The sequence below is a fragment of the Lissotriton helveticus genome, chromosome 1_1 (genome assembly GCF_964261635.1).
Source record: "Lissotriton helveticus chromosome 1_1, aLisHel1.1, whole genome shotgun sequence".
NCBI classification, from domain to species: Eukaryota; Metazoa; Chordata; class Amphibia; order Caudata; family Salamandridae; genus Lissotriton; species Lissotriton helveticus.
The window spans coordinates 567,214,090-567,226,417 of NC_136057.1; the positions used below are offsets into that span (position 1 = coordinate 567,214,090).

The following is a 12,328-nucleotide window of genomic DNA, read 5'->3' on the forward strand; positions in this document are numbered from 1 at the left end:
AATTGTACATTTCTATGAGTAGTCCATGAAATTTCTCTTACGCTATAACATTTAGAAATCTACTTTGAAATAGGGAGAAAAATTATGAGATTACATTTCTGTTATTTTCAAAAGGAAGTTGTAAATCCAGCCTAGAGTAGTTATATTTACTCACATGATAAATGCAAGAGTAATTCGAGCTTGTTTTTAGTTGTTATCCTTCCAATTTCAAGGCAACCATATCTAGTTTTCTTCAGAGACCTTAAAACATTCCTGTTTAACCAACATTTAGCCAAAGTCTTTCTCGAAGTTACACTTATCTTTCCAAACCTGATAACATTGTTTCATCCCTTTTCTCTTCCACCTTATACCAATTCCACTGCTATGAAAGACGACTGAAACTGTCCCTCTTTTCATTTTGTGATGCTTCTGGTGATTTTTTTAAAGTCAAAAGTTGCAATTATGAGAACTTTCTAACTTTAAATACCTATTGCGTATATGTCATATGTTTTTTTTGTTGACCTGTAGAAGCTGATGGTTTGTTTTGTTCAACAAAGTCTAAAAGACTACATTGGCTGCCCATTAGGAAAAGGGTGCAATTTAAGTCAGTTTGTATTGTCTTTAATGCACTTCATGGTCAGGGTCCTGATTTTTTGACTCTCCAGTTTTGATGGTACTCTCCCAAAAGAACCCTCCGCTCACTAGGAGCCAAATATGTGAGCGTACCACCCACAAAGAAAGCCTCGTGGGGGGAGAATTTACATCACAGGCAAAAGCGTGGTATGGCCTCCCCTGGAGTTTGAGGAACTCCACTAACCTCATCGATTTCAGGAAACAACTCAAAACTTGGCTTTTCAAATTATAATTCCCTCCAGCTACATTTTTCTCAGTGCCGCCCTGTTCTAAGTAAAGTTGAGCTACTAGCGCCGGTTCACCTCCGGGTAACCATGCGCTCTACAAATATAATTAACATAACAATAAAGATGCACCTTATTGGTTAAGCTTCCAGTTTTACTGGTTGCTGGCATTCGTTACCAAATTAGTAAATTATAATTTGAATACTTGAATTAAATAAGTTTGTACTGGGTTATGTATTTAGATAGGCACATTCTTTGAATTAAATAATGTTATGCAATATTTTCATGGGTAGATCTGATATCAAAAAGAGGTTAGGTACTTGGGGACATTAACATATCCGTTCCCAAATGTTTGCTTATATGAAATCAAACAACTAATTACAATTGATTGAACTGGTTTATTCATGAAATTTGAATTCACTGTGGGAACACATTACGCACACATTTATGTAGTACATTGTTTTGCGTTATTAAACCAGTTTATTTACAATACTTTATTGTGTGTGTCTAGGAAATCTAGTTGTCCTTTGTAACCTGATGCAATCTAGGTGGTGCATGTCAACTATTCACCTGGTCTCAATAGGGTTTATAACATGGCGTATGGGGCAATATCTTTTATTTAGTATGGTGTAGATCTTTTGAAAAATACGGAAAAGGTGTTATCTGATGTTCTAGGTATTTTTCCTTCTTCACATATTGTATATTGGTGACAAAGAGAATTCTAAAATTACAAAAATTAAAGAAAAGCAATGAAATCTTAGTGATATTAAGTAAATTGTATATGTGTAATAGCTTCTGAAGAGCACGAGAAGAGAGCAGCTGATAAGCGTCAATTTAAAAGGTTGGCGGATATGGAGCATGCAATGAAGTAAGAGATAATATATGATGAACTTCAGATGATGCAATTGATGATATTCACTGTTTGTCTTTCATTGAGAATGGAAAATTTTAAAACGGTTAAGAAATACAAAATAACTGCAAAAGTGGGTTATCGAGGGTTTCTCCAACTCGTCAGGGGCATGGCTGACGACTGTAGTCGGATGACGGCCAGGTAGAGCTTCAGAGATACTTAAATCCTGCAGTATCTTTGTTTGAGTAAGCTCCAGTGTTAGCACACTTGCAATTCGTTATGATATTGATAATCCCCTATAGAATCTAGGCACTTGTGAATGATATTGTTCCAATTAGATCACTACCAGAGACTGTATCCCTGTTAATCAGTATAAAAGTGCAGTTTTTCCTTTACCACAATTAGATTACAGTTACATTTTTAGATGGGCAGGCAAGTTTAACTGAAGAAATGTGTGCATGTTAAAGCAAGGAAATTGCCTTCTGCTCATATATTTAAATATTTTTAAAAGTTCTTGGGGTCTCTGCATATTGTGCATAGAGTATACACTTTAATTAAAATAGCAAGGAAAGAAATCAGGAATATGTTCCAGTGTGGTTTAAAAAAACGACTAAAACTCTTCATATTTTATTAAAATCACCGACTATGAATTGTCAAGAAGATAAATATAGAAATTACAAACTTTTTCAGTGTGGTAAGTTGCACATTTAACAGAATTTTAAACACTGTAAATATTACAAGCTCTCATGAAATCAATGTTGAAGTCCCGCTGCTATAACATTCAGGTTTATATTCACAGCTGCTGCCACTGACTGCCAGCTGTTGAGAAGAGGGTGACGGCCAGGTGTCGCAGGGGTGCTTTCCTTCTCTGCAGTGCCAAGAGTTAGGGTGACTCCCCTCTCCCTCCCCTCGGACCTTGTGTTAAATACATCGTTTAAAGTTGAGGTCTTCTTTCCAACAATATCTCCTGCTTATACCTCTGTTACTGGAAGCGGCAGGAAGTTGGGGATATCCATCACATTTTCACAGTGTTTACCAATGCACCCAAGAGCCTGGGGCTCCTGTGCTGATGGCTACTTCCACCTTCCAGCAACTTCAGCCATGACACCTTGACAGTTTGAGCAGGAGCAGTGCACTCCAGCGTGTGTGGCATTGCTCAAAACTGTCAGTGTATGGGTGTGTATGTGTGTGTCTGCAGAAGCTCTGGGAGGAGGTGGAATACTAAGCATGCCAGTAAGGGTCCATTCAGATCACCTCAAGTATATTCTTATTGCCCCAGTAACTCAGTAAGCCGGCATTATTGTGAATATAGTTGCTTTTAATCATGATTGGGACCCTAATTTGTGTGTAGATAATTAGCTCAAAATAGTGCCTGCCATCTGTGTTACTAATGCCATAATATATATTGTGAGTTAGTACTTATTGACCAAGATTTATAATTTTAATTAGAGCATTGAAATGCTGAGAGCCCCATTGAACATTGAAATGTTGAGAACTCCATGGAAGACAATGGAGTAGTTCTGGGCCTGTAGTGGCTGGTTTAAGCCCAGAGCTCCAACATTCCAATGTTTAACTTCATGTTTCTACCTTTTTAATTTAGAATGTTCTACCCTACATGGGTGGAATGCTCTAATAGACTTATGGCCCTTCTGCCGTGGGCTATACAGGTTGCTGAAGGCACTCTCCCTCGTTATAGGCACTCGCCTGCAACTCAGTTCTATAACTCGGGTTCAGGACCTTTAACAACCAGTTAGCGCTCGGCAGCAGTTTATAATATAATAAAAATCAGAGTAAATACCAGAAAAAGCCCAAAGGCATGGTTCCAGAAAAGGCTAATGTAGAAAATCAATCCTCCCATCCCTTAAACTTCCTGTCTGCAGTCTTACTACACATGCATATGACCAGCAGCCTCCTGGCTAGCTGAGTCTACACTGACGATGCTCATAACCGTACTCCGTGCATTAAATGACTTGATCATCAATCGCAATTTCAAGCAATTTACCTTCAACATAAAGCTACTGCACTGGCTTCGTCTTAAAGTTCGAACACTCTTAAAGGCCCCCTGTGTGATTAAACTGTGTTTAATCACATAGACCTTCTGTGTCACTCAAACAAATGGACAATATATCTAATATGCACATATTTTTCAGTGGCCTCCATACAGTGCCTTTTCGGTTACTTTTAAAACTCCTAAGGATCATAAAGAACGCACACTGAAAGTAAAGTTTTAGGGTCATATGCCCTACTTAAGATTATGGAATGCATTGAAGCTGCGTGTTAGGCTTATTCCTTCCCATTTGCATTGTGGACAACTCTCAAGTCTCACCACTTAAGCATGGCCCTTGTACCCCAGAACGGATTCCATCACCAATCCATTATTGCCTCACTCCTCCATATGTTTTGCTTAGGTCTTGCTTCCTCTGTGACTTGACTTGCACACAGCTATTCTCTTCCACTTTGATTCACTTCTTCTACCTCCTCCCTTGCCTGCTTTGCTTCAATGTAATTTGTTCCTGGTGCTTGGTACATGTTTCTGTGTGTCTTTGGTAATCCCATATGGGGCATCTATTTCCTGTTACTATTCAGTGTAATCTGTAGCTCACAGTAGATTCACTCTATATAATTATGCCTAATACAATAATAAAGTACGAAGGTTAAGTAGTGAAATATCAGTGTGAACTGTTGCTATCCTTGTGATCTCAGTAAAAACGAAGGTCTCCAGTACATTTACGTAAAATGTTCTATACATACCCACATATACATATACAATGTTAGGTTTTAAAACTTTTGTCATGCGCATGAAAGTTTGAGATTACTAGGTATTGCTCATACATTAAGCACAACTAGAATGTGCTACAAAAACGCTGTAAATGGTTATGGTTATTAGAACTTGATATAGCACATGACTAGCTCCCTGAGGAGTATCTCGGAGCTATGCTGATCAGGCGAGATTGGCACTGTTTAAAACAACCATATTTTTAACATCTTCTTAAAGCTCATGAAGGTTCGAACAAGTACAAATATGGAGAGGGAGACTGTTCCAGTGATGCAGGCCAAATATGAAAATGATCTGCCTCCAAATCGGGTGATACGGATGCATGAGCTCTGCAGGAGAGCTTTGTTTGAGGACTTTAACTGTCTGGAAGGCAAATAATAACTCATTTTTGAGCACAAAAGAGCAGGTTGGTTCTGGTATAAAGCCTTGTGCATTAAGGAGCAGAGCTTAAAAATTGCCTGCTTTCTAATGGGCTATCAGTGCAGTTTTTTGTGTATGGGAGCCGAAGGCAGACTGCAGATTAGCAGAGCAACAGTGGTCTTCTTGGCTTGAAGTTTGGCCAGCAAGGTGTTGTTTGCTGCTACCAGCAGTGCATTCCCATAGTCCAGGAGACTGTTATAAGAACCTGGACCACGGTTTTTCTAGAGGTGGATGGGAGCCAGGGAAAAACTTGTTTAACAACCTCATTGTGGCAAAGCAGAAGTCACATGTAGTATTATCTTGATCTCACATGTATGATGTTTGATCTATTTTTACTCCCAGATTTATCAACACTTGCTTGAGAAAAGGAGCTGGGCCTACGCCAGGGGGCCACCAGTCAGCCAACCAGAGCTTGAGAGCTTTGCTGAACAGCACTATCTCCAATTTCCCTCTATTCTTTTGGAGACAGCTGTTACCAATCCAGACTGCAATTCTCCGCAAATTGGTCTTTCACTTTGTCTGAATCAGGGCCAAAATAAATGAGCAGTTGAGTGTTGTCTACATATGACATGATTTCCACACTGCAAGATCTCACAATTTGTGCCAGAGGTGCTTCATAGATGATTAATATAGTTGTGCTCAGGCAGGAACCCTGTGGGACCCCTTTGTTGGTAAGCATCTTTCTTGATTTAAATGGACCCAAACAGACGTGTTGGGTATGGTTGTCAGGAAAGACCCCAAGTCAGAGTAGTACTCTGCCATGAATAGCTTCTTCATGTCGTCTACGTATAAGGATGGAGTGGGGGAACGCTGCAGACAGATCCAGTAATACTAACACAACTGCCTAGAGAAAGTCGGATGTTATCGGTGAGTTCCAACAGTGCGGTCTCAGTAATATGTATTGCTCTGAAGCCTGATTGTGAGGGGTCTAAGATCATGTATTTTTCTATAAAGGATATTAGTTGTTTGTTAATATGGCTTTCTAGAATGTTTGTGTGGAGAGGTAGTATTGAGGTGGGTCTGAAGTTAGCAAGAACTTCCAGGTTAAATTCCTCCGAACCGTGGTATTAATTATAGGATAATGGCGCCTCTTGGTAGAATCACACAAACGTATATTTGAAAATAAGAGTTTACTCTTCTTTTGGATTTCATGGAATCTAATTCACATACGGCGCATGTGATTTCAGCAGAACGATGTATATTTTGTCACCCACTTTAAACAATTGCACATTATAAGATGGCGGCTGTTCGCGGCTATTCTAGAAGTCCATTATCACTTTCTATGACGTAGGAGAACACGTGATGACGCGTGCGCGTCCAATGCAAAAGTATGGCGGGCCTTTATAGAGGCAGTCGGTACTAGGAGTCGGGAGCTTGTCACCGTACACAGGGAAAGATAGGAGCGGCATGAGGACTGAGAAGAAATACACGGAGGTAAGGGTTTGAACTTGGAGATGGGCTGTTTTGACTATGAGATATTCAGGGGCCGATCGGCAGTGCAGCGAGTTTGGATATGGCTTTAGGGTACTTATTGACAATGGAAGTAGATTGTCTATTGGTATTGTTGATTAAAAACAACAGGGACGGGCACAGGATGTATGCGCAGTCAGGATTGATTAAGCATTAAACATTTCGGGTGCTGCTTACACATACGAAGCAGTGTCCTAGTTTTTCACGAGCGGGCTGTTAATGTCAAACTAGCCCTGGGAGTGCATATGCCATAAGAGGCGTGACACATATTGGAGTAGGGTTTTAACATGGCTATATGAAGGTCCTAGTTCGCCAACCATGGTGTTATGTAAACACTGTATTAACGGGTAACCCCACAATGTGAACTTAGTGATTATTGGCATTAGAGAACTTGTCACAGTTTAAATTTATAGATTAAAAGTTCACTGTATTTAGAAAACGATGTGCTAAATTAATACATATGAATTCCGCAGCAACCAAGATTTGACAAGGACACTTGGCATTTGATTGATTACAATTTGGACAGGCCGCGCAGTACGGAACCCCAATGTGGGTCAGAAGTATCACCACATTTCAAGTAGGTGTTTCAACTTCAAACATAGGGTGGACATATTGAATTGCTTTAAAGAGATGACTTGTAAGCAGGCTGACTAAGAATGTTTTCTACACTTGTTTCTTTCTCTTTTTATGTTACAGAACTCACAGATTTGAAGGTTTAAGGTATTTGATTTCGGATGGACTTTTTGCATGTACCATGCTTGACGGGTCTTGTTTTTTATCACTACACTCATTTCTCCATTTAAAATTGGAGACAGGGACGTGTTTGTGATTATAGTGTATGAAATTTCCACTGAACACCACTCACAATAGAGGCCATGCACCCAATTCATGATGTTAGTGACACCACCACACACTTCAGTGCACTCCTGGGTATTAAGGTTGCACTTGCTATTTAATATATAAAGTCTGGAGCCCTTATTTATTTTCTCTCTCCATCGAAATTCGGGTTATAGTCCGCCTCCCTCGAAGAGGCTTGTTTCTGTACACAGTTTATGAATACTTTCTGAAATGTACTGAAACTACAATTGGATTGGCTTAACCTTGTGTGGATTCCTGGTATTTTGTGACATTACAATATGCACTTTGTGTATTACCTGCATGAGGTCATGATACAATGAATACATAGGCATTTGTATGTTTATATTTATACAGCCTTGAGGAAGTTGCGGGACAACGCCCCATTAAGTGACGAAACACGTGTTGGCTGTGGCTGTTGACAACTGATACACAAGACCACAAGAATAAACTTGAAAACAAAAGAACCAGACAAAATTGTTCACTTTTGATGTTGTGTGATGATAACATAATTGCGTGTTCTCAGTTACGATAGGGAAACCAGTTTGGAACTTGACGTGTGCTGGGGAATGAAGTATATTAAGAACTTCAAGGTTGGCTGAGGGCTTTTTAAGAAGTGGAGATACTTGCACACACTTCCAATCAGATGGCAATTTAGAAGAAGTTAGGAAAAGATTTAACAGTGTTTTTACTGATGGGGCTAGGCAGTTGGATAGACTGGTTGTTATACTTGGTGCACAAGGATCTAAGGGGAAGCCTGATTTGGCAAGGGTTGGCATCTTCTGCACCTACTCCTCACAGCAAAGGTCAAAGACCTCCATTACACCCCTGCCATCTGAAGGAAGTAAATTCAGGTCCAGTACTGTATCTGATTGTTCTAAACTGATGGAAAATTTCCTATAGATGGTGTTTAATTTTATCTTCTAAGAAATCGGCTAAAGCATCATAGAGTTTTTGAGATACCGGAGTAATAGCGGCGCAGACGCGAGCATTCAAAAAGCTATTTAACGCATTGTAAAAATCTTCTACGGAATTGCCCGCTAGGGCAATAGTGAAAGTAATGCACGGTGATTCTATTGTGATTATCACTGTGCATGGCACGGTAGGATGCCATGTCCGCAGGGAATTTAGTGGAACGCCATCGCTCTACCAGACATTTTCATTTTGTTGTTTCCCAATGCAAATTGTTAGGATACCAGGGTGCCTGGTTTCTTGGATGAGAAGGGGAGAAAGAGGGTTTCTTGAAAGGGGCTATTTTATTGAAGTTGGTTGTAAAGGAATCGTGATAGGCTGCCGCGGCAGTGTTGATACCCAAACTCTTATGATCTTAAAAGCTGATCTGGATATATATTTAAAATGTTGTTTTCTTAAATGGATCTTTGCATTATTAAGATAAAACTCGGATTATTCAAAATAATAATGTTTCACATATACAGCTATTTTAAGCTTTTGTCATTTAGTAGTAAAGACGTGAAATACAGTTTGATTAATTTTTTTCATTAATCGGCCAAGATTCAGGACCTAATTTAGAATATTGGAGGGAAGTGAAAATCCTCCAATTTCTGAGGGAACTCTAAATACATTTGGCTGCATTTGCTCCACAACTGATTCCCAAAGGTATGCATTAATGTTTTGCAACCGAAATCCGTTGCAAAGCATTAATATGTTGCCACCACTTCAAAGAAGATGGTAACACATCCATAGATGAGAAGGTGTCCCCAAAGGGATCCCATCCCCTTTGTCAATGTTTTAAAAAACTATTTTAGGAGTAGGCAAGGGTCAATGGGACCCAGTATTCCATTTATAAAAACGGACTGCATTTAATAAAATGCTTTATTGGAAAGAAATCACAGACATGGTGGTCTGCTGAACCCAGCAGGACACCATGCCTGCGATTGTAGCCAGTCATAGTGGGTTGCAATTTCTAACATACCTCATTTAATTTTTATGGGATAGGTCGAATTGTTACCCACAATTCTGAATTTTGTGAACCGACCTAGGTCGTTTCGTAAAATACAAATGCATTCGGTAAAGTCAGTGTGCAAATTTCAACAACTTTTACCTAATGCAGTTTCAGTACGTAAGGTCCCTTGTACTAACATTTTGGTGAAAAGTAGTACCACCATGCCCAACCTCCTATGTTTTCTTGTCAAGATTGAGAGTGCAAGTCTTTTTATTTGAGATGAAATTTCACGCATTTAAAGAAGATATCCTTTCTGCGAAATTACCTTCACCATAGAAATGCGTTCAGCGTATTGACTGGCTAGATAGCCACTATTACCAAACCATTATTTCAATTATTCACCAGTTTTCTAATTCAGTTGTGCATATTTCATCATAGTTTTTTAAAACAATCGAAATCCATTTTGGTACCACAAATATATTTTAGAATTTAAATATATGGTAACTTAAAAATAAAATGTCAAACAAGTGTGCAACAATGAAAAAATGTTTAGATTACATTTCTTTCTGTACTTTGTGGCTTACCTTTGTTCTGCCATTTTATTTCAGCTCATGGGACACCCAGAATGGGAACACAAACGTGGATCCCGAGGTTCACAGGTTAGTCTTGTAATATGTTTTATATTTTGCTAATGTGAAAATCTAGACTGGGCTTAAATGACATTCATTGGTCTGGAAATACAAAGCATTGTAGGAAGGTGTGTTCTGCTATTACCTGCATTGTCTACTCCTCATTCCTAATTGTAATGTTGTGCTAGTTTATCTTATCCTAGGTAATGAATTTACAAGTCATCAAAGTTTAGTCCCAAAGCAAACGCTCTTTACCTATTAACTATCTTAAGATATTTACTGATGACTCCTAGCATCTATAATATTAATTAAATCTTCAGACCGCTTAAGTCTCTGTGCAGCACTACATCATGGCCACATCTGATAATGTGCATCCATTCAATTTTGCACTGTAGTAAACACTCATTTTTTCTCATCAGATACTGTCTTGAAGAGTTATATCATTGTGTGCTTTGCAATGCAATAATACCCTTACAAAACAGCTTAACATGCTTAACATGGACCTGATATACACAAATTATTTGATTAAAAAAAATAATGGCACAAGAAAAATCATTTATGAGTGTAAACTTTGAAATACTGAATTCCAAAATTGGACTCGTTGACAGTTATATGCACATTTATTTTTCCGAATGTGCACTCAGGATGGCGTTTTGCCTCCATGTTACTTCTTTTTATTCTTAACTTTACAACTTGTTTTGGGATTCAAGAAAGTCGGTTTTGCCATTGGTTGGTTTGCTTCGATCAAATCATAATTTAATGGGCACTAAGATCGTGATATCTAAACGAGCCCTTCACCGAAAAAGTTTTAAAAGCATGCCCAAGTGCTAGATTTTCTTGGATGGTTTGTAAATCTTTCTGAAGTAGCTACTATTCAGTAAGTAAAATGATGTTTTGAGATAATTTACTTAAGCAGTCTTTCAAATTACAAAGTTGTATACTACTTTTTTAGGCCAAAGTCTGTGTGAAAGACATATTTGGGACATGCTGCCAGTTGATCTGGAAAGAAACTCCACCTATTGCTTTCCATTGGCTTTTTGTTTTACCATTTTTGTTATATGGCTTTCTATTTGCTAGTTGTATTTGTTTTGCCCCATCTGTCTCCTGTTTGTCCCTTCCATGGAGCGTAGACTGTTTCCCATGTCTTTGACGGGCAACTTTATACCTCCATAACTGTTTGCTTTTTGGGAACTTGTTTTTTCTTTTTATAAAACTTCTCCATGAAAGTGCATTTGTTTCCCTCATTGTCTTTCTCCAAGCTCCAAGTTCCCACTCCACCTCTGTTTTCCTATTCCTCTATGAAACTTCACAATCTCCCTCTGGGTAGGACATCTCCTGGACTTTACTTTCGCCATTTGCTTGTTATGTTATATAATAATTACACTGTTTTTTCGCGAGCCCCTTACTAACTGTAATCTTTCAGCCCTGTGAGCTTTTGTTACAAAACCAAACAGCTACATATCTTGCTCTCAGCCCCCACACACCAAATGTGCCTCTCAGTCTTACTTTCCCATCCCTAACCTACCCAACCACACTTGCTAAGACGTACCTTCATAATGTGCTCAGGTGTATGATGGATCTGACCCTCTCTGCAGAGACACTCTCAAACATTTTGGTTTTCATCCCTCCCGTTTTCTGAACCCTTTTTGTTGGTTTTTAGGACTCTACACTTGACCACTGCTAACCAGTGCTAAAATGCTTCTGTTCTCTCCTTTAAACATGATAAGATTGGCTTATACCCAATTGGCACATTTAATTCACGTGTATGTCCCTAGTAAAGTGGTATTACATGTACCCAGGGGCTGTAAATTAAATGTTACTTGTCGGCCTGCAGCACGATTTGTGCCACCCACTTGAGTAGTACTTTAAAAACATATCTCAGGTATGCCATTGCAGCATGTGTGTGTAGTTTTAAACTGCTATTTCGGTCTGGAAAAATAAACATTTTGCCACACACAAACCTTCCTTTTTAATACTTATCAGTCATCCTTAGGGCAAGCACTACACAGCAAATAGGGCAGGGTGTGTTCTATTTAAAAAGTAGAAATACTTTTAAGTTTTACATTTTCTCATGGTGAAAAACTGTCAAAATGCGTTTTTTCTATTGCAAGGCGTACATCTCTCATAAGATAACATCGGGTTGCTTTTTGCATTTAACGAGTGAGAACTCTTGTGTGGGAGCTGGTAGGAATTTCATGTTTAGTGTCTGAGGAAAAATACTCTTTAATGGTAAAGTTACAATTCTGAAAATACCACACTGCCACTTTTAGAACGTTGGCATTTTCTTGTAATATCCATTTGATACCTGCCGCCTGTATCCTGGGTCACATGACTAGGTAAGTTGGCCGTTAGGCTTTGTGTATTCCTCCAAGACAGTATCACAAATGATGCTCTGGCTGCTGGCAGGATGGACCATCTCTGACTTGATAGATAGGCTGAGCTGTCACCTGCCACACTTGCACTTCAAAGGCGCTGACACAGCTCACACACAAAGGACTTCACACTAGCCTGTTGTGCCCCCAGACAGACTGGGACCAGGGCAGGGAGGCAGGAAAATACAAACACATCTGTGGAGGGAAAATTCCAGAA

The 12,328-nt window shown here is 39.1% G+C and overlaps 1 protein-coding gene across 1 annotated transcript in view; it reads left to right on the forward strand.

Annotated features, from left to right (window-relative positions):
• Nucleotides 1–12,328, forward strand: part of PDE3A (phosphodiesterase 3A) — a 1,456,379-nt gene that overhangs the window by 753,022 nt on the left and 691,029 nt on the right. Inside the window, exon 2 of the mRNA XM_078674052.1 lies at nt 9,719–9,769. Within this exon, the coding sequence (XP_078530178.1) occupies nt 9,719–9,769 (51 nt within the window). The remainder of the gene's footprint in view (nt 1–9,718; nt 9,770–12,328) is intronic.